The following is a 23,527-nucleotide window of genomic DNA, read 5'->3' as shown; positions in this document are numbered from 1 at the left end:
ATATGAAATGTGAAAAATAGGGAGACAGAAAGTTAATGGTCGCCTAGGGTTGGGGAGGTTGAAGGGAATGGGGAGGGACTGCTAATGGGTACAGGGTTTTTTCCTGGGATGATAAAAAGGCTCTAAATTTAAATTATGGTGATAGCTCTGTAAATCTATAAATATGCTAAAATATTGAATTATATATACAGTTTAAGTAAGTGAGTTTTGCGGTACGTGAATTGTATCTCGAGAGAGAGTTGTTTAAAAATAAACATAAGGAGCGCCTGGGTGGCTCAGTTGGCTAAGTGTCCGGCTCTTGATTTCAGCTCGGCCTCGTGGTTGTGAGATGGAGCCCCATGTCAGGCTCTGCACTGGGTGTGGAGCCTGCTTGAGATTCTCTTCTCCCTCTGCTCCTCCGCCCACCCACTCACATACACCTACTCTCTCTCTCTCTAAAGAAATAAAATAAAATAAACATGAGATACTACTTCACAACCACTGGGATGCCTATATTCAAAAACCCAGACATGTTGATAAGGATGTGGAGAAACAGGACTGCACGCATTTACCTAAACTCACAGAACTATACACTTTTTTAAAGGGTGAGTTTTACTGAATGTAAAATTGTACTTTGCTGTATGTAAATTACACCTTAATTTTTTTTAAAGAAAAAGAACATATAACATCATTGAAAAAAATCCACTGGAAATGTCAGTTAGTATACCCAGTATTATTCCTACAAGATACTTTTTATTATTCCTATCCTAGTTATTTTATGATGTTTGACTTTGGATTAGTCTTCCTGGATATTTCCAAAAAATTGTCGACCCCCTGAAGAAGTTCTGCTTGCCCCAAAGTCATGATTTTCCACATTCATTGAAAGTCATTTGCTACCAATACCGCCCAGAAATAATTGCAGAAGATGAGCTGCTTCTCAGTCTCCAGATTGCCAGGCTAGAAGGACTGTTTGCCATTTATAACATGTGATGGTTTTTCTTAATAATTGTTTTTATTCTTAAAAAAATAATTATTATTATTTTTATTCTTTCATGTCCTGATAAAGAAAAAAAATGGTGGGTTTTTTTTTTTTCCTCACTTGTTTTCTAGGTATCTCTCTTTAGCCATTCTAGAAAACATCATCCTATAGACTTCCATCTTTTCTGTCCTTTTTAATGATTATCTTAATTCCATACTCTTGCTTCCTTTTCATTCTCTTGTAGAAAAATGCAAACACAATGCCTAGAACAATAATAATTGCCAAAAAGCCCAGGAATATAAAGTGCATAAAGAGAAACCTTACTTTCTAGTAATGAATGAGAAGCTTCCCCTTCTTTTCTCCCATAGAAATGCTCTTCTCTTTTAAGACATTCAGACAGCTGATCAAAATAGCAGATTCTGTTCTAAGAAATCTAGCTCTAATTCTGTTGCTTGTACTTTTGAGCTATAAAAGCCAGAAAGATAACAAATGCACCATTTAGTGCTCAACTGTTTTGTTATTTGTCAATGCTATTTAATATCATTACTTAGCTACTGTTCGGCCAAAAATAAATGCCCTTTCCATAAAATGCTTTATGCAGACTTTCCTTTAGTTTTTGTTACCTTTTATTGTTTTTGCATCATGAAGTTAGTAAATTCCTTGGGCGATGAGAACATACGGTTAAAATCCATCCTGCATCGAATAGGAGACGTTAATTCTAAGAGTCAGATACAACCTTGTGTCTTATTTCGCCAATATGACATTTTTGCAGTTCCTCCTTAAACTAAGGCAAGGAGCCACAGCCTGAGATATTCGGAGCAGCACTGGATTTGGATTCTGAGTCACCCCACTATCTACTTCCATTAGAAAACAAAGGCATTCTCCCCAAGAGACGGCTGATGTCCTTTCTGACTTCTCTCATGCTGCCAATTTGATCAGCACTGTCCCATCCCTGTGCCTGTCATCTTGCCTCTAACTCACGGAAAGCCAAATGCAGTGAAATGGTCTTAAAATGAGCTTAGGAAGACTAGTTCTCAATTAGCGAAAGTGTTTCTAGGAGCCGCACAGATTCATCAGGAGTTGGATGTACAATAAAAAGTCTTCATTATCCTGGTGATCTCCCACATCAGAGACTGACGCCTATTCACCAGCTTCAGTCTCTGCTGCCAGAGCCCAGTGGCTGCAGTCTGATAAGCTGGAGAGAGAAAGGAGTAGGGTCTGAGTTAGCATAGCTGATATTTATTGAATATTTATACCTGACACCGTGCTATTTGCTCTGTCTCATCATCACATATAATCATCACAACAGCTCTGAGGGTGGATATTATTATCTCCATTCTACAGATGAGGAAAACTGAGGCTCGGGGATGTTGGCTACCACATACTGGGAACAGCAGGTGCAGATTGGCACCCAGGTCTCCCTGTATCCAAGCCGTCCCTCTTAACCACACCACCAAACCACCCTTCTTCAATTTCTGTTTTTTCTGCCTATAGAGCCATTCAAACTCTAAATATAAGTGTTGTTTTAAAGTAGTCACTGCTGTAGAACTCCCTCGAAGAATCAGCCTATTTATTGGGGATAACAAGCATTCAGTCAGCATCTTCAGAGTCTCTGAAAATGTTTCATTCCAAATCTTACCCAAAAAAATAGGTCATCAAGGAGAGTTCTATTCAAATGGGGCACTCCTGTGTAGCACCCTTATTTCATTTTTTCTAAGAGAATCAGTGGAAAACATGCTAGTAAAAATCACCTAAGTATGTAGATTGACTGATTTATTCAGCAAATAGGTATTGAGAGTCTACCAAATACCGGGCTATATTCTGTGTATTAGGGAGACCATAGTGATCAGAGCAGTGATTCTGCTCACATGGACTTTCTTTCTTTCTTTCTTTTAAGATTTCATTTATTTGAGAGATGAAAGAGAGTAAGCAAGAGAGCAGGAGGGGGGATGGGCGGAGGGGGGAGGGAGAGGGAGAAGCAGACTCCTCACTGAGCAGGGAGCCCAACAGAAGGCTGGATCCCAGGACCCTAGGATCATGACCTGAGCCGAAGTCAAAAGCTTAACCAACTGAGCCCCCCACGCTCCCCCATAGACTTCCTTTCTGACGGGGAACAGTGAATCCTTGCTCCTTGAGGACAGGATAAACTAGTTCAGCTAGCCAGGCTCTAGAGCAGACATGACCATCAAAACAAAAATAGCTCCCAACTATGATTTTAAGTTACTGGAAACCAAGCTATTACTTATAAATCACAAAAGGTATTTAAAAACAAGTTTATTGGGGCACCTGGGTGGCTTAGTCAGTTGGGCCGCTGCCTTCGGCTCAGGTCACGATCCCAGGGTCCTGGGATCGAGCCCCATGTCCAGCTCCCTGCTCAGTGGAGAGCCTGCTTATCCCTCTCCCTCTGCCTGCCACCCTGCCTACTTGTGCTATCTCTCTGTCAAATAAATAAATAAGATATTTTTAAAAATAAATAAATAAAATGAAATAAATAAAAATGAGTTTATTCTATTCCCTAAAAACCCTTATTCTTACATGCTACTCTGGCCCTTTGAATTTTTTTTCAAAAATGATGAATGTCATCGAGTAGGCTGTTGAAAACCAAATTGAAAGCATTATCTTAAAAGTTTTCAGGGGCGCCTGGGTGGCTCAGTCGTTAAGCGTCTGCCTTCGGCTCAGGTCATGATCCCAGGGTCCTGGGATCAAGCCCCACATCCGGCTCCCTGCTCCGCGGGAAGCCTGCTTCTCCCTCTCCCACTCCCCCTGCTTGTGCTCTCTCTCTCGCTGTGTCTCTCTCTGTCAAATAAATAAATAAAATCTTTAAAAAAAAAAAAAAGTTTTCAGAACTGCAGTTTACCAGCTCCAGAAAATACATAAAGCTTTTAAAAGTCCCAAGAAGACTCTTAAAAAAGTTGCTCAAGAGAATGGAGAAGCTCCATCTGAGGCTAGACCAACTGTCCAAAATAGACTTCATCAGCGTTAAAAGGCAAAGACCAAAATAAAACATAATAACCATCCCCCATTGCTTTTCACTAATGTTGTGCTTTTTGCAAAGGATTTTTCCACAAATGATCTTCTTAGTCCTCCCGGCCACCTTGTAAAGTAGGTATTATCATCCCCACTATAAGGATAAGAAAGCAAGGATCAAAGACAGTACATGATTGGTTAACTTAACAATAGGTCAAGTTCTTAATAAATGCCAGAGCCAGGCCTTGGACTTGTGATTCCCTAATTGCTGGTTTCTCCACAGCTGCCTTGCTGATTTACAGTCATATATTACCAAACCCCAAAACACCCCAAATCAAGTTTCCAATGGAAATAGTAGTCTAAAAGTGTTTAAGAGTGGGTTACAGACACTAGGAGACGTCAAAGAAAAAATGGGAACACTGGGTGTCTGTCCTTAACGTTCAATTGTTAATCCAAAGGCAAATCTGTGACAGGATTTGGTACCATTGCCAGGCACTGGCCCCTGGAGCCAATGGCCAGTTGGCTTTTAGAACTCCCTTCTTCTGCCTCCCTTGCTCAGTCTTAACAGACATCATATAGAGACGGCATTCAAGCCCCCTATAGCTCTTTCCTGAAATTATCTGTTTAATCCTCATGTGAACATTCCTGATCTCTTGGGTCTGAATATGATTAGCGTATGAACTCCTCTATGGCACTGATTGTGGCTTACTCTTCTTTATCATCTCAGCCTTCCGCATAGTGGAGGGATTATTTTAAAGGGAGTTGTGGGGCACCTGGGTGGCGCAGTCGGTTAAGCATCTGACTCTTGATTTCTTTCAGCTCCAGTCATGTTCTCAGGGCCCTGATCTCAGAGTCATGAGATCAAGCCCCATGTCAGACTCCATGCTCAGCAGGGAGTCTGCTTAAGATTCTCTCTCCCTCTCCCTGCCCTTCCCACTTAGGCATGCGCTCTCGCTTTTCTCTCTCAAATAAATAAATAAATCTTTTTTCAAAGAAAGGGAGTTACATGGAAATGTTTGTGGATTTGTTGGTTTTGTGACTTCAGAAACTCTTATGTGTCCCTGTCATTCCTTTTAGGTTGGAGAGACAATTGGCATTAGTGAAGAGATTATGGGTCTGACCATCTTGGCTGCTGGGACCTCCATCCCTGATCTTATCACCAGTGTCATAGTGGCCCGGAAAGGGCTCGGGGACATGGCTGTGTCCAGCTCCGTTGGAAGCAACATTTTTGACATCACTGTAGGGTGAGTAGAGATAGTTCTGTGAAGGTGCACACACCAGCTCTATCACTGTCTTTGTCTTCTGAGAGGCTGTGAAGACACGACCAGGATCTCTGAGCCCAAAATTAACCAATACCAATAGAAAGTAAACATTGGGAGCACCATTCAAGTTCACTGACTCCATTTTTCATTTTCAGAGAACTTAATGAAAAATAAGCTACCCCTAGGTAGGCAGAAACACACACCTGCATACAGAGTGGCTACTGTAGGAAATACGTTAAGAATTTTGCTTATATAATGGCATTGGCTACAAGTTAAGAATATTCAGTATTCAGGTATGATGGAGATGCTGTACAGTTTTCCTGTATTTTTTTTTCCATATTCTAATTCTAATTAAAGTCCCCACCAGCCTCGGGTGAGATTTTGGATCATAAAACAGATTGGAACAAACATAGGCCCAGCAAAAATATCCCATCTCCTTCCTTGGAAAAGGCTGGTAGGTTTGGCATTATCATTTATGTATGCTGGTAAAGATATTCTAGGTTTTTTGAAAGTCAGAAGACAAGATCTATTCTTACAGTTAAGCAAACTGGAGTTCTCAATATGAATAATCTCTAAAGTGGATCAGACTGGGGTGGGATGCTATTATTTCTGTCATTGCATTTAACTTGTCAGAAGTAAAAGTGCCTGATAAATAACCCTGAATGAGAACCCCTGAGAAAGTAAGACATGGGATGTGTTCCTATGTTCCCAGAACTGAGCTCTTAACACTTGAATTTAGAAACTCACTAAAATGGATCGACTTTCGCATTGAACATCCTGAATATTAGTCTCTCTTATACCTTTGCATTACCTATGTTTTCTCATTCAGTGTCTACTTTGTGTACTATATGTACATTTTTATCCATTTAAGCCACACAATGATCCTATGACATATGTATTACGATCCCCACTTTTCAGGTAAGGAAACAGAAAGGCACAGAGTTCACAAAACTAGTAAGTGAGATAGCTGGGATTTGGACAGAGTCTGTGTTCTCCACCACAACACTCTGCATAAAACCCTGCCCTGAGCTCCCACCATCTTAACCATCTTTGAATTCCAAAGGTTCCCTCTCCTGCCATATTTCCTTCCTTCACAGGCCCCTCTCACTCAAGATTCCTCCCTGCTTGTCTGTCTGGAAAACTCCAACTTACCCTACCAATGTCAAATCCCAGCTTCCCTGATGCCCTTGGGCCTGACTGGGGATTCTTGTTCCTGGGTCCTCTCTGCAGATCATACTCTTGTCATGGTCATATTTATCAGTCTGCCCACTAGACTGTGAACTGCTCAAGAGCAGCTCCCCAAAGCCTCATACAGTGCCTAATGCATGGTGGTGCCTCGACAAATGTTTGCAGACTGAATGAATGAATGTATGAATGAATGCCTTAAAGGGTACCTGTTTTAAAGGAAGGCTGTCTCTAGTAGAAACAGTATTTCTCAGTTGCACTGCCTACACATTTAGAGTAGTTTTTGTGGTCAATCTCCTGTAAAAAGGAAAATAAAATGTGCTATAGTATAAAGAGAGAAAATCCTACAAGTTGGGGAAAATTATAAGACCTACTTGTCATGTTTTTGAAAAATAAATATTCTAGGGAATTGCAAGATGCTTTTTGTTCACGGTTCTTAAATTATATATATAGTCACAGGTTAAATGAAAGTGTAAAGAAAAATAACCTCTAACCCTACTACCCAAAAGCAACATTTAATTTTTGTATGTTCTCTTCCAAATATTTCACAAAGTTTTCTTCGTGAATATTCAGTTTTATCCTTTCGGAGGGCTTTTATTTTTCCATTTTAAAGCCATTTATGCCTGGCACAATGTAGACATCTATTAGTTAGTAAATCAACTATTTTTCTGAGTTTCTTTTAGTTCTCATAATTAACAGTTTATCACTTCAAAATATTTCATCCTGTTGCTTTTCAGCTGAGCCACAATTTGTTTTTTTACTTTTTCCAATTTTTGGCAGTTATGGGTACCTTGATGAAGACCTTTATGCAGAAAACCTCATCTTTTAATTATTTTTATTAGGATAAATTCCTTCAAGACTTATTAAAGATTATGAGCATTTTAATGGCTTTTGATGTATACTTTTCAAAAAGAGTTTATACCAGTTGATGAACTTGTTAGCAATATATGGAGTATAAAAGCTATTTCATAGTCTTGCTGGCTTTTTCCTTTTGCTTATAATATTAATACATACTCATGGTAAAAGATTTAGAAAATACATATAAAGCATAAATAAAAATCAATGATAATCCGGGCGCCGGGGTGGCTCAGTTGGTTAAGCGACTGCCTTCGGCTCAGGTCATGATCCCAGGGTCCTGGGATCGAGTCCCACATCGGGCTCCCGGCTCAGCGGGAAGCCTGCTTCCCCCTCTCCCACTCCCCCTGCTTGTGTTCCTGCTCTCGCTGTCTCTGTCAAATAAATAAATAAAATCTTTAAAAAAAAAAAAAAATCAATGATAATCCACCACCCTGTTTTAGTTCATATGGTTTATATTATTGAAATTACATTGCTATTTTTATGTTCATCCTTCATTTCAACTACAGAATTACATCATGAGTATTTGCCTATATCATTATAAGCTTATGATTTTTAATGGCTACATAACATTACCTCGACTTAGTATTTTGCTACTTAACTAGTTTTTTCTTATTAGAGATTAAGGTATCCCCAATTTTTCACTACTCAAAGTAATACTGAAATGATCATTTTTCTGAATAAAGTTATATTTGCAAGTATTATATATATATCAAATATATATTTTTATTTATTTATTTGAGAAAGAGAGTGAGTGAGCGTGGGCAGGGGAGAGGCAGAGGAAGAGGGGGAGAGAGAGAGGCAATCCCAAGCAGGCTCCACATACAGAGCGGAGCCGGACCTGGGGCTCGACCTCACAACCCTGAGATCATGACCCCAGCCGAAATCAAGAGTCAGACACTTATTTGGCTGAGCCACCCAGGCACCCCAACATTTCAGATATTTCTTATGTTGATCCCTGACAATAGAATTGATAGATCTGAAGGTGTGAAAAAATGTAATTTTTCCTACAAAGGGTTTTTACCTATTTGTTGTGCCATCAAGCACAGTTTTCCCAGAATTCGATGTGTATGTGGGCACATGTACATCTAGCTTAATAGGAGTACAATGGTTTCGGGCTTTTTCTTCCTAAGAGATGGGAAGTACGGAAGAAGAGCTCCCCAGGACAAGACCCTAGTGGAGGTTTTCATGTTTGTACCATCTCCTCTCAAGCACTCCACCCCAACAGACACACATACACACACACACACACACACACACACACACACACACACACTCCCTCTTTTCCTGACTTTCCATTACTGATGGCAGGATGCCGGGGCTGCCCTCTCCTGCTGAGAGCTGGAATTGCACCTTGTGCCCTGAGCTGGCCTGTGGAACCCCTCCCCTCCTGACAGGGTGCAGGAAGCCAGCACTTCCCAGGCAGGCTCTAGTGAGCAAAACAGCTGTATTGATTGCCATGAGGCAATTGCATCAATCACTCCAGCTTGGCCCAGGTTAAATATGTACCCAGATGGGGCCTGCATGTGCCAAGCCCTGGGTATTCAAAGATTCTTAACTCATGGGCTCTGCCTTCACCTGCTCCCTCCAGCAGAGGAGACCAGATGTGTAAACTCACTACCCCCTTGACCTCATTATTTCTCTCAAACTATTTGCTTTTCCTTTGGAAAATTTTGTGCTTCAAAAGAGCACCTCTTCTTCCATTTCTCCGAGGTCAGGCCAGAACTGAATCTCCCTTAGCCAAAGGCTAAGACCCTGCAGAAGCCTCATCCAGCTGGGCGGCTGGGTCCATGTTTCCCCAGCCAGCGTTCCATCATTAGGCTCAGTGGATAGAACTGCGTCTCACCCAGCCACTTGGAGATGGCACAGGCCACGTGGGTCACGTGTTGTTGGCCACTTTCCTCTCGCTCGGAGTCCTAACTCACTCCCAGGATGCACCTGACCGTGAGCTTTTCCGATGTCTTCCAGGGTCGCCACTCTGGATGGGAAACAAAAGATGTTACCAGATTTTTTTTAAAGTCAAATTCAAAGGGAGAGAACAGGTATAAAAATACATAATAAGGTTTTTAAAAATCACATCACAAATGTAAGATACTGTCTTCCTCAAATTTGTCAGGGAGACCAATTTTTAGTCCAAAAGTTGTCCCATCTTTTCCAAAATAAATCTCAGTCAGCTATATTGTATCATGTATCATTTACTTTCACTGGCTGGTAGATTGTTAATTCAGTCATTGCTATTCCTTGTCTCCATTCCTAAAAATAATGTTGCCATTTTCACCACTGATTTCTATGCCTTTTCTCCATTTGTCTGCTCCTTCTCCTATTCTGTACAAATCTTCCAGTTCGGGCGCCCGGGTGGCTCAGTCGTTAAGCGTCTGCCTTCGGCTCAGGTCATGATCCCAGGGTCCTGGGATCGAGCCCCGCATCGGGCTCCCTGCTCTGCGGGAAGCCTGCTTCTCCCTCTGCCACTCCCCCCTGCTTGTGTTCCCTCTCTCGCTGTCTCTCTCTCTGTCAAATAAATAAAATCTTTAAAAAAAAAAACAAAACAAAACAAATCTTCCAGTTCACCTTTTTAGGGTAAGACAGAAACACACAATTATTTCAAATCACATTCAGAAATCACCTGCACTGGTCATACTAGTCTTTTGGAGTGAGAGGGTGGCTCAGCTGGATAAGCCTCTGACTCTTGGTTTTGGCTCAAGTCATGATCTCAGAGTCATGAGATCGAGCCCCGTGGAGGGCTCCTCACTCAATGCATACATAGTCTGCTTAAGACTCTCTCGCTCCCTCTCCCTCTGCCCCACCACCCCCACTCACTGTCTCTCTAAAATAAATCAAACTTCAAATAAATTTTAAAAATTTAAAATTTAAAAATAAACAAATCACCTGCAGTGGTCATAGCTTTGATCTTACTCAACCATAGAACAAATTCCCTCTTCTCCTTAATTCAGTCAGAAAATAGGTAAAGGTTTTTGAAGTTCACCTGACTTCCTTATGTGATTTCCTGGGCCGACCTCACGCAAGTCCTAGTGAACCAGACACCCTCCTCAGATTATAGATTCCAAGAAGCTGACATTATGCCATACGCTTTCTTCAGCATGTCTGACTGCCCCATCTATCCCTCACAGGCTCCCACTGCCCTGGCTCCTGTACACCATCATTCACAGGTTCCAACCAGTGGCTGTCAGCAGTAATGGCCTCTTCTGTGCCATCGTCCTCCTCTTCATCATGCTGCTCTTCGTCATTCTCTCTATTGCACTCTGCAAATGGCGGATGAACAAAGTGCTGGGCTTCATCATGTTCGGCCTCTACTTTGTGTTCCTGGTGATCAGTGTCCTCCTAGAAGACAGAATTCTTGTGTGCCCTGTCTCCATCTAGTAGGAAAAGCCATAGCTTGAACTAACAGCATGGATGGCCCCTCCCCGCCCTGGGTTCTAGGCTCCTTGACCGCTCCAGAAGAGGCAGCTAGCACACAGCCATGGGCATTTCAAAGTGTCCCTCCTTGGCGGATTTGAGGATGGATGGATTTACACTGGGCCCACTCATTTCACAGGCTGCTGCCAACCTTGCCTACTGAAACCACTTCATGCAAGAGACCATGCAAGAACCATCCATTTGGGGCTTCTCTCCATTCACCACTGACAGGTACTCCTCGCTGGTCGGAGGTACATTCATTGTAATGATGCAAACAATGACAGAGGCTCTCTCTATGTATACATACAAAATATACAAATTATAAATAGATGCACATGAACATACCCTGCCTGTTCCTGTATTATACCTCTCCTTTCATGCCTATAGAGTAATACATACCTGTATACAAACAAAGAAAAATTTTATATATATATATATATAAAATCGTCACACACACACGTATATATATATATATATATATATATATATATATATATACACAAATGCATCTTTTCAGGGATAGCTCTAGTATATTTATAGCACCTATTTGAAGAGGGGCATCACCCTTCAGTCTGAGCTTTACCTCTTAAGTGCAAGAGGTAAACTAATAGAATGATTGCTGTGACCTTCAGCCTACCTTCGACTTATTGGGATCCTGCCTGGTAAGGTGGGTATTTTAGAGAAATATGTTGCAGGAAGGAGGGCTTGGTGGAGAGGGTCTGTAGGGACCCTAAGCTGAGACCTCCAGAACATTCCCACCAGCCAAACAGTGAAGACTATCTGCCCACCTCCACTGGGGCACACTGACCAAACCCCACGGGGTTATGTGGGACATACAGAGTTTAAAACCCAGACTGGGTGGATATTGCTTTGGGGGACAGGGAAGAGGTGACCAGGGTTGGGGGTTTTTGAAATTTTTTTATATATTGCCCCAGCATGCAAGTAGAAAATATAACTGCAAACCAAATTAGTGCTCTTCTAGGACAACAAGACTATAGAAACTGAACCTATATTGTTCTAATGCATGTCCCATTATCATCCCAAAAAGGGGGGCAAGTCTAGCTGTGATTGTCATTTAGGCGTATTTTGATGCTAAGGGCTCACATATAATCAAAATGCCTGCCAAGAGAGCCTGCAATATGTAATAAGAAATATCATCCAGTAGAGGGGCTCAGTGGAACTTGCCACCTAATGGGAATATAAGGGCGTAGTTCTTTAAAGCATCTTCCAGTGTGGTTCATAAAGGGCTTCAGTGCCTATGGAAATCATTATTCCACCAATAGAACTAAACTGATTCTGATCAATACTGCTTGTATTGAGGCAGCTTAGAGATGTTTGGAAAAGCATTTCTACACTCAGCGCACCCGGGAAGGTTTCTGAGTCCTCCTCCGGTGGTGCCAGGACCAGGATTTGGTTAAAGCCTGTGCAAAATCTGTGTCTCTCCTTCCATCAGGACCCCATGTGGGACTCTTTCGAGCGTTGAGTCCACTGAAGACTTCTTCACGCTTGCCCCAAGCCAGTCACTCCAAGGTTTTGACCTCCTGATTTTGCTCCGCATTCATGTGACATTTTCATTTCATTCATTCCCCCAAACTCTGCTTGACACGTTGTATGATTTCTCAGGTCTATGTCCATAGAAAATAAAACCATGGGGGGGGGGGGTTGGAGAAGACAAACTAAATTGATGAAAAAAAAATAGAGTTTTTCATTCGCCCAAGTCACGCTTTCCTTCCAGTCAGTTGCAAAAGTAAACAGAGGATGGCCCATTATTCTGCACCCATCTTCCAACCAAGGTGGCACACGCCACCTATGGGGAACTATACGAGATGTCTCCAGTCTATTCTATCCCTGATGCCTCCTGTGATTGGGTTGTGGGCACGTACCTCCTAACGTGGGGAGACAGGAGGCGCAACTCACAATTAAATAGAGAGGAAGGGAGACCTGACAGCCCCAGATCAAGCCCAAGTATTCCTTCCAGAAAAGCCCAGCTCCGTCCACAGAGCATGGCAGTACCAGGCAGTGCGCATCACCCGCCAGCAGACGGCGCTCCTGAGTGGAGGCTCCCTGGGAGAACAAGAAAGCAAGATGGCCGCCCCGCAGGAGGCGGGCCTTCCAGTCTCTCCCGCTTTGCAAAGTCGGGTGGTCGCCTGTGTGAGAAAAGCGCGCATCTTCATCAAGGGCAGGGTGCTGTATTGAGGCAAGAATCTGTGCTACTTCCTTAGAGGGAAAGAGAATGGGTAAGTGAACTTTTGGTCAAAACCTCGGGTGGTTTTCCCCGCGCTTTACTCAAAGGGGAGCAAACTGGGTTACTGCGTGCGTATGTGTTATTGGCTGGTCTGTTACTTGAAGGAAGGTTTGAAAAGGTGACTTTAACGCAGCTGCAGATAAACTACGTGAAACCAAAAAGGATGCGGGAGGCCCACTGTAGCCCCGTCTTGTCCCAGCACGTGCTGATGCTTCCCCGCCCCCGCACTCCTTCCCAGTCCTTCCCGGCTCACGGTGAAGACCCAGCCCAGCGGCCACGGAGCATTTTACGTGCCTTAGAAGCTCCACGTCACACGAAATGCTGTGCTTGTTAATGAAGAGTTGCACTTGAGGAGACAGGATTTAGGAGCCCATTCCCGCCGCTGTGAGGAGCACTGAGCACGATGTACAACAGCCGTGTTCCCCGGCTGGCTGGTATGCAGGCCCCTTCCCCTGCCACTGCTGTCCTCGGGATGTGTCTGTGAGGTCACGTGTTGGGCTAGGCCAAGTCCAGAGAGCAGTGTAGAGAATGCAACAGTGGATCTTGAAACGCATTCAAATCATTAACATAATTGTAAGAAAGAACTTTCCTGAGCAGGTCATCTCTAGCGCTTTCCCTGCATGCCTGTGTATATACATATATAAATATATCCTTATACCGGATCTATAGGTACACCCGTTTACATCATCACCCTTTGACCTGTCACCTTCAGGATTCAAAAGCAGGGCACATCAAGTCTGCCATAATGAGGGAAAAGAAAAGTCACGCACACCACCAGCCCAAGGGAACATCATCTCCTCCTGACCTCGTAAGGTTTGTTCTGGGCACATGTACGTACAAACCTGCACAGTAGGCCCCCATCCTATATACTTTCCCACACCAAGAGGGGAGATACAGCCTATGGAAATGGCCAGCCATAGCCCCAGTGCTGACGTACAGGCAAAGAATGCACAACAGAAAAGCTTAGACCGCAGATACTCTTGGCTTTCTTATAGCAAGGTGTATAAATATCAAAAATTCTAGAACCACCTTCTTGCTTCTCAATCTAAAACAAACAAGCCGTGCCCAGATGGTCCCAGTCAGCCACGGCAAACCAAGCAGGTCTTGCTTGCCGTCACCTCCCCTGTCGCCCTAGGCAGCCTCCGCACAGGAGAGCAACCTGGCTCAAACCAAGAATGCCCGAACAGAACCTTCTCAGTTGCATCCGGAAATGCCTTTGCTGGGTCCAGCTGCCTTCTGAACCCGACTAGTGCCTGAAGCATTGAAGCTGGAGATGAGATGGATGGCACCTATGCATTCTCCCAGGACCTAAGCTGAGGCCCGCAGTGACCGATCAGGAAGCCACAGTACATGTGCACAGACGTGTTTATCAATTTGGCAGATGCGGCAGAATATCCTAAAGCCTTGCCCAGAAGATTATAAAAAGAGGCAGGCACTGATTCATAGGGAAAATGCTTTGTAAGGCTTCTAACAGGTGCTACCTGACAGGGGCTATTATAATTTATTTTCTAGGAAGGACATGAATCAGGTGGTTTGGAGGCCTTTCAGCAAAACACAGCTGCTTCTCTGATGAGACATTTGATAATATATTAATGTACATCCCTTCCTGGGCAGGGAGAAAGTTGGCAAACTCCCCACCGACGCTCACAGCTCTTAAACTCCTCCGTAACAGGGAGATGGGCGATGAGCCGTAAAGGGAAGCTCCCCCCGCCCCAGACCACCTTAACAGAAAGCTGACCAAGCAAATGACAACAGCTAGAGATGCTGGCCAGAGACTCAGTTGAGGAAGAGGGGACTTCTGCTCAGTGCTCGGCTGAGATTGCTGGGTTGGAATATGTGACAGGAGTCTGATGACCTATCTGAATACAAGCATTTCGGGAAACGTCAGTATGCTTTCTTCCCTGCACCTGCCGACACACACACACACACACACACAAGATTACGAGGATGCCATGCTTCCTTGCACCCGGACAGATTGTTACTCCAGTGATTAAGTGGCCGTATTAGAAGTGGCAGCTCTATTCCAGAAAAAATAAAGGGAAACTGTCCTCAGGGTGATTTCTGGGGAAATCAGCAGTCTCCTGAAGGCTTGATATAGAAGCTAATGCTCATTCTTGCTAAGCCAGATCTCACATAACCACCTGGCTTAATATTTTTAAAAAGACACATCCTCGACTCCTAAACCTCCCTCAGCAATATTTTCTTTAATTAGTAAGTAAGGGCTTTGCCATTAAAAGAGAATTAGTGGGGGGAAAAATGAAGCATAAGGAAAAGGAAGAAAGGAAAAATGTATTTACTTTTACAGCGATTGCCAAGAAAACAAGTGTCACACTGATATATATCCCCACGTAGTTTAAAATAATTACAAATGTCAGGCTTTTTCAACCAATTATAAGAACCTGCATAGTCCCAGATAAAAGTATCTTCCCTTCTCTAGAAGGCCTTGGGATGGAAAGGTCATATGCCCCTGCCCCACTATTTCAGCTTAGCTCGTTGCCTCTCTCTTTGTGTATCTTTAATTTCACAGTCTTTAAACTATGTAACAAACAAGAAAAGCAATAAAGGACATGCTCACCACTCTGTTACTTATCATTACAGCATTGCAATGTTTTGGTTTGGGTTTTTTGGGTTTTGTTTTTTTCACTTCAGTGGGAGCTTTGAAACTGCACAGGTTATGGTATGTGATCGCCGGGAGAATTCAAGCATCTGTAGGAAGCAGGGGTGCACTTGTGTTTGGTATGGAAGTAATGCATCTTTCCACCTGGCCGCCTCCCTCCAAACAATGTCTGTGCTGCCGTTTTCCATGCCTTCCGCACCCCCCGGGGTGCCAGCCTTGCTCAGAACCACCTGAATTCCACAGTGGTCTTTCATCTGACTGGTGAAAGTGTCCTTTAAAAACAGCAAGAGAGAGCTAAAAATGATAAAATGAATCCACAAGTCAACCAGTTTCTTTAGAGACAAAAATGACCCTGTACTTACAGCTGGAGAGACATCTCTGTTCAAATTAGTGTACAAGGGAAACTGCATAGAACACTAAATTAAGCCAGAGCACTTTCACTAAATGATTGATTGACAGACTGGAAAACCTTAAAGAATTAAAAACAAAACAACAACAACAACAAAACAACAGATAACTACCTGTCTGGAAGAGTGCCATGGAATCTTCATTGAGTTTGCCAAAGGTTTAATTCTGTTAAGACAGTTCGTCCAACCTATCACCCTCATCAAAAGGACAGTTCTTTTGTAGGAGACGGGTCCTGGCATAGGTGTTCCTGGTGGAACCAGGTTTCATCAACTATTAACATTAACAACCAGAAGGTTAACCCTAGCCCAACAAGTTGATGACTCCACCTGTGTCTTTTTGGGGGACAAAAAAGAACTGAGTCTGGACGCTCTTCACAGGTACCCCTGACACACTTGGGAGCCGCCACTGTGTGACCCTTTATCTGTTTTCATCAAAAGTGTCTTTAGAGTTTTATTTCAGAATCCTTTTTTCCTCACCCTCTTGATTTTTATAGTTCTCTACTCACCCTTTTTAAATGCTTTAGGTTGCTCCTGGATTATAGAACCTTATGACTAATCATGACACAAGTTGGTTCTCAACAGGGCTAACTTACCGTCGCAAACCTAATGCTTTGCTCCCTTATTCTGCACCCCTCTGTTGCTCTTACTTTTAGAAAGTCACATTTCATTGCTAATTCACATTCATCTTCTGTTCCCTGTCACTTTGCTATCTCTTCTCCAAGACACTGAGCTGAAGCTGGTGTGTTTCTCAGCCTGCCCCAGTGCATTTGGTTAGCCATTTTTCCTACTATGAGCCACTCGCCACTTGGCCTTTTTGAGTCTCAATCTGTTTATTTCTAATGCCATTTCCAGTTTTCAAGTCCAGGTTGGACTCAGCGCTCACTCCCCATCGAGATTCTTCCCACCAGTCCCCGGTTTGCTTGCACTTGGCAAGTCCAATGAGCATTTTCTGCACCCCCTCATTAATGTGAATATTCAAAAATGCTGGGCCCCTGCCCCCAACAATTTCTGTTTCGTGCCATTGGCAGTTTCTTAGGGGAAAAAATCCCTCCTGATTGCTCCTACAGTGCGAACAGAATTCACAACCCTAAGAGAGTACAGTCACAGAAATACCTTCTGAGCACCAGTAGGCCTTGATACAACAGAACTGACAGTGGAGAAAAGTATGAACACGGGGTGTAGCATGATCATGAGGCCCGGGGAGGGAGGTCAAGCTCATGAGCTTCATTTTTAAGGTCATAATTCGACACTCACAAAGAACTGTAAGTGGGGGAGACACCACTGGAAATCATTCAGATGCTCTACCTGCTTTGATTTACCAAAAGGAATTCGTATTTTCACTCCAATAGGAAATAGGAGAAATGGTTGGATAGGAATTGCTAGGTTGGATAGGAATTGTGTGGTTGTAGATTGGGTCCTGGCCCAGGAAACCAGGCTACAGTTCACCAAAAGGATGGGAATTCGCTCCTGCATTCTCACATACTGGGCTGCATGTTCCTTTGTAATGGATCCGTAAGTAACGAAAGCTTTGGGACTGACAGTTCTTAAAACAGTCAACTCACCAAAAGAGAATACTAATGTTTTAAATCATGTCACACACACACACACACACAAAGGAATGAATCCCTGAATTAAATAACTTTAAGGATCAAATTACATGCATGCAGTAAGGATAGATAATTCCTTGCCATTTAATTAAATGAATGTCCAATTCTTCTCATCAGGATAAAACTGAAGGACAATGGATGCCTTTTGGGTTTTTAATTTTTTAATATTGCACTTTATAGTACTTCATAAGAGACAATTGTCTTAATTAAAGCCATAAAATACCAATAATACATATATTCAGGGCTTCTGAATATAGTCAATCAATAAGCAGTCATGAGTCATTCCTGTTTTGTATTGTTTGTTGTAAAATGGAGTTTATCTGTTCTATTTTTTATTGCATACAATTATTGTTCTAGACAATCCTAACCTACTGATAAATTTTAGATGTGTGCTTTAATAAAACTCTGAAAATGAAAGAAATTGTTAATTTCACAAAAGCATTCTTCATCTTCAAAGTAGCTTGTGACACAGTTTCTTTAAATAGCAAGTTCTGATACTATATTGCAAGTATTTCTCTTCCCAAATTATAGATGTAGTATTTTTCAGGAATCCATTTGTTATGTAAAGCAAGGTTCACCCATATGGTGAGTGAAATGGATAATGAGGCAAATACATACCTGGGAACCTTAAGGTTTGTTTGAGTTTTTATATAAATGTAGGATGGGCCTAAGAAGTTCCCTTATAAAAATGGCAAATATAGATATACAATTTGTCGATAATTTCCTATGCTGACATTATCAATCTTCCTTGGGAGGACATAGAAAATAACAGACTTCATAATGCATTCCCTTTCTGCTAAAATACACAAATTCTGACCAGTATGGTAGACTACTTACCTCTACACACAGAGGTCCCCACAACTAAAAACTTTAATATTTCACTTGATCACAACTTTCTGTGTAATTTGAGGGAAAGTTTAAAAAAATGACCAAAAAGCATTTAATAGCCTAGAAATATTCACCACAACTGGGTGCCTAAATTATCAATATAGAGTAAACACGTATATTAAACTGAATGACCCTGACAATTTGATGCTTAAATGGCCATTTGCCCTAAGAGAGAGGATCTAGTCCCAGAGCTAGTGATGTTCTTGTTGGGGACTGTTTTGTGATCTGAAGAGTTTCTCCAAAGGGCAGAGATTCTCCACCCGGAAGAGGGAGCCTCTGTTGATATATAGCCCTGTTGAACCCTGCACACAAAGTCCGTATTTGTGCCCTGCATCTAGCCCAGATGTTTCTTCTGCTCGAGTCTGAGAGAGCTCCAGAAGCAAGAGCTTCTATTTCTAAGCAATCCGCAGTCTCAAAGAGCCATCAAAAATTGGAGTAGCCAAGGGGCACCTGGGTGGCTCAGTTGGTTAAGCGACTGCCTTCGGCTCAGGTCATGATCCTGGAGTCCCAGGATCGAGTCCCGCATCGGGCTCCCTGCTCAGCAGGGAGTCTGCTTCTCCCTCTGACCCTCCCCCCTCTCATGCTCTCTCTATCTCATTCTTTCTCTCAAATAAATAAATAAAATCTTTAAAAAAAAAAATTGGAGTAGCCAAAGCTACCTTCCTGGATATTTACTGCAGTTGCTGCTAGCCCTAGAGGAAAGATAAATTATACATTTGTTCTTTGCATATTGGTAAAACAGAGAAAATGTGGTCGACGCTGACCCCAACGTAGCCATTTGCCCTAGAACACATAAACTCTTTTTTTGGACAGGTTACATTAAAAATCTCAGAATGCCATTTTTGTAAAGGATCTTTTTAGGGATAGATGTCGTCCCACGCTTCCTCTGTTTGCCTCCATTTTAAAGAAGCATTTTAACCCCTATTTTTACCCCTAACAAGAATCCAGCTGATGCACTTCCAAATTACTTTTGTCATTTTCTGTGTTTTGTTTATTACATGCAGTTTTCACTGGATGACAGATATATGGAGATTTTGTGTCAGTTTATTCTCTGTGAATATGTCTGTACATAGACCGAAAGCTATATTTATTTGTACATAGGCTGTTTGCAGTTAAATGTGTTTGTCACATGAACTTCACTTGATAAAGGGCGTTTGTTTCTTCACTGTGTTCCTGTTACACTTTCCACACCTTTGTGCTTCTACTACTGGTAATCAACTCATAGAATATCACTTTATGTAACTAAGTCTCCTCGGTGTGAAAAATGATAGTAATAAAATTATTGACTCAGAAAAAGAAAACAACGTTTTGTTTTTGGAATAATCCTTGCCTTCAGCTAATCAGGACCCTCAGGGTCTCAAGAAATAGATATATAGTCATAAAGGTTTCATTGCAGGGATTCAAAGGAACAAAAAGGCAAGCAAGGTGTACTTTTCATTACAACTACCACTTACTGAATGCTTACTAATGTCATTTGAGCTCTTAAATGTCTGACGGAACCTCACTGAAATGACTACATAAACAATTGGATTTTTATTAATTAAATATATTGAAATTGTATATTTAAAAGCCTAGTGTTCCCTAAGCCTTTAAGTTCAATTTAGGAATCTTGTTATAAATCTAATATTTTATATAAAAATAAGAATTCACAATCACTGTTTTCTTTGATTATACTCAAGTAACTGATAAGTTTAAAAGATTAAATTCTAAATAGTCAACCTCACTTATGAATTAAATTCCCTCAGGCACTTTTTAAATTTTACACAGTTAACATAGCTAATTTTATGAAATACAACAAAAGCCTGACAGACTTACAAACCAAAAAAACAAAATCTTCCCTATGCACTTCGGTAATTCTTAATTAATTTAATATATCAAATAAATATTGTAAACCAGGTTTTCTCCTACATTTAAATACCATTTACAAACAATAAAAATCTACTGTATCTTCAAAATGAATATCATGAGTCTAATATCAGTTATGCATTTCAAATGTTAATCTGATTATCTCATATGCCAGATTTATTTAAAGTATCTTAAAACACACATGCACACAAAACATCCCAGTGATTATAAAACTTATTCCTAAACCACACCAAAATATTAATGCTATCAATTCGATTTACTTTATTATATTTCAATATCACCTTACTGACTAATGAGCAGATTCTAGCAGAATAAGGATGAGATGACTGAACCTGAGTCACAATACCGTTATTTATCTTTGAGAGAATGGACCCCAGAACATGACACATGATCCTCACAGACAAGATGACTACTGGGCCCAACAGTAGTCACATAGCACTCAGACTGTGAGTCAAATTCTGTTGCATATCTCTGGAGAGCCTCTTCCTCACCAAGCCCAAGCCTCTCGGCTGGGGTTTAATTTTGCAATCCAATGAGCATCTTTACCATTACTCTTTTTAACTTGAAATCTCTTTCAGAGTTTTGTCTCCTCATTTGAATAGGTGAATTTTGTAGCCCACCTGAGTTACAGCCAGTTTTTCTATACCTCAGGATTATATTCAACTAATCTCTTTATTGCCTGGTTGGCTTCTTCATTCTGTTCATAACTTTCTTGTCTGTCCTGACCACAAATCCAAACATTTTATTAACAACTATGTGTGTGCACTAATGCTACTTTGTATACATTTCATTTAATCCTCATAACAACTCCCTGAGTTGGGTACCATTTTATTCCCATTTTACAAACCCATCATAGGATTTCTCAACCTTGGCACCATGGACATTTGGGGCTGGAAAATTATTTGTTGGTGGATGCTGTCCTATGTATTATAGGATGTTTAGCAGTAGCCCTGGCATTTACCCATTAGGTACAAATTTCAACGAACAAAAAATAATGTCCCAAACATTGGCAAACGTGCCCCGGGGGGGTATGGTGGGGGTGAGGCAAAATCACCCCTGCTTGAGAACTGCTACAGTCTGTCAAGTAGAATTCAGTCTGCAAGGTCAAAGTGGCTGCACTTCAGCCAATGTTGCCTTTTCAGCTTGCTCAAGCGTGTGCTCTCTATCACACACACACACACACACACACACACACACACACACGCACATCTCCTATCCCCCACCCACAACAGTGCAGAGGTAAAAATTCAAGCAGGGAAAGTCCATTTGGCCTCAACTTTTAAATGGTCTCCATGTGATCAGAAACTACTGAAGCTTAACTTCGGGACTCCTCCTTCAGCCCATTCCACATGGATGGGCAGTTTACCACATGTAATCTGGCACTAACGGCGGGTCTGCCTCTCATGTATCTCCGGGTCTCTTCCTGGGCAAAACTTGGCCACTCTCTTGAAGGAATTTCTGCAAGCCGCAACCATAGAATAGCAATCCCAAAATCATGCTCCGAGATGACCTCTTTAATGAACATCCATCGGCATTGTCCTCACAGCTGGGTTCCTCCCCAGAGGAAGATTTAAAGGTCTGTTTCTCCATCTGCATAGCTGATGGGCTGAGGGCAGTCAACTTTAAGGAAAGCTTAAAATCCATGCTTGCTCTCATCTTCCTTCCTTCCAAAATGAACCCCACTTCTCAGAGATGAGGATTTAGGAACTGCTTTCTGTTTAGGGAGAAGGCACACACATTTTAGCACTGCATTCAACACAGTGATGTTTATGGCCCCGATGGTATTTTGATCTATGTTTGAGAATGTAAATATTTTCTTTTTTTTTTTTTAAGATTTTATTTATTTATTTGAGACAGAGAGAATGAGAGAGAGCACATGAGAGGGGGGAGGGTCAGAGGGAGAAGCAGACTCCCTGCCGAGCAGGGAGCCCGATGCGGGACTCGATCCCGGGACTCCAGGATCATGACCTGAGCCGAAGGCAGTCGCTCAACCAACTGAGCCACCCAGGCGCCCGATAATGTAAATATTTTCATCCCAATGCCATTAATGCTAATTTCACCAGTGCTGATTTCAGGCAACTTTCATTAGGTTGATTAAAATCCTTGATCAATTGTCTATAGAGAACAGTTTCTAACCATTTTTATTTTATTGAAATTCTCATAGAGACGCTGCTTTCTGTATAAATTTTAAAATGGGGGCACTTGGGTGGCTTAGTCAGTTAAGCATCTGACTCTTGATTTAGGCTCAGATCATGATCTCAGGGTCCTGGAATCGAGCCCCACGTCAGCTCCCCACTCAGTGGGGAGTCTACTTCAGGACTCTCTCTCCCCCTACCCCCCACCCCCCACACTCACTCGCTCCTTCTCTTTCTAAAATAAATAAATAAATCTTTAAAATAATAGGAACTCAACTCATCAACTAAGTTTTGTTTTGTACCCATATCAAAATTTTTACCCACCATAGTTACTATTGGGAATAGCTATTGGGAATTGTTAAAAAGAAAACCATAAGCCCAAAATAGCATCATTTAGGTTTAGGCCCTAAATTATTAAACCAAAACTTAATACCTAACCTAACTGCATTTTCAAACCCTCAGGAATGTAATCTTTAGCCAGTCAACATGGAATTTCCTGGACAATACTAGGAAATTTACTGACAGACCCCTTCCACCGCCCTTAAGAGGGCAACCTTATCTAAACAGTGCATTCCTTGCCAATAAATTCTTTTTTTTTTTTTTTTATGCCCTCTCTCTGCCTTTAAAAACCTTTCTCTCTCGGGGCGCTGGGTGGCTCAGGAGTTAAGCGTCTGCCTTCAGCTCAGGTCATGATCCCAGGGTCCTGGGATCGAGCCCCACATCGGGCTCCCTGCTCAGTGGGAAGCCTGCTTCTCCCTCTCCCACTCCCCTGCTTGTGTTCCCTCTCTCACTGTGTCTCTGTCAAATAAATAAATAAAATCTTAAAAGAAAATAAAAATAAAAACCTTTCTGTGCTTTAGCTCAGTGGAGCTCCCCTCTACTTGCTAGATGGGATATTGCCAAATCTATGAATTGTTTAATAAAGCCAGTCTGATCTTTAAATTTACTCGATTAAAGGTTGTTTTTTAACAGAATCTTCTCCAGGATTTCGACTGAACCCAGTTTTTATTGGTACAATTTTACAGATCTAAATTTCACCAAGAATATTTAGGTTTTCCATCAGTTTTTTTATTTGCAACTCTAGAATAGATTGTACTCTTTGGAGGTTATGTTGCTAAAGA

The 23,527-nt window shown here is 41.9% G+C and overlaps 1 protein-coding gene across 2 annotated transcripts in view; it reads left to right on the top strand.

Moving 5' to 3' along the window:
* SLC24A2 (solute carrier family 24 member 2) overlaps positions 1 to 10,605 on the top strand; it is a 244,830-nt gene extending 234,225 nt beyond the window's left edge. For both annotated transcript variants that reach the window (XM_021682423.1, XM_021682422.1), the window contains 2 exons: positions 5,003 to 5,169; positions 10,356 to 10,605. In XM_021682423.1, the coding sequence (XP_021538098.1) occupies positions 5,003 to 5,169; positions 10,356 to 10,605 (417 nt within the window). The remainder of the gene's footprint in view (positions 1 to 5,002; positions 5,170 to 10,355) is intronic.
* The last annotated feature ends 12,922 nt before the right edge of the window (positions 10,606 to 23,527 follow it).

The sequence above is a fragment of the Neomonachus schauinslandi genome, chromosome 13 (assembly GCF_002201575.2).
Source record: "Neomonachus schauinslandi chromosome 13, ASM220157v2, whole genome shotgun sequence".
Taxonomy (NCBI): Eukaryota; Metazoa; Chordata; class Mammalia; order Carnivora; family Phocidae; genus Neomonachus; species Neomonachus schauinslandi.
This window is presented reverse-complemented; position numbering and strand designations above follow the sequence as displayed.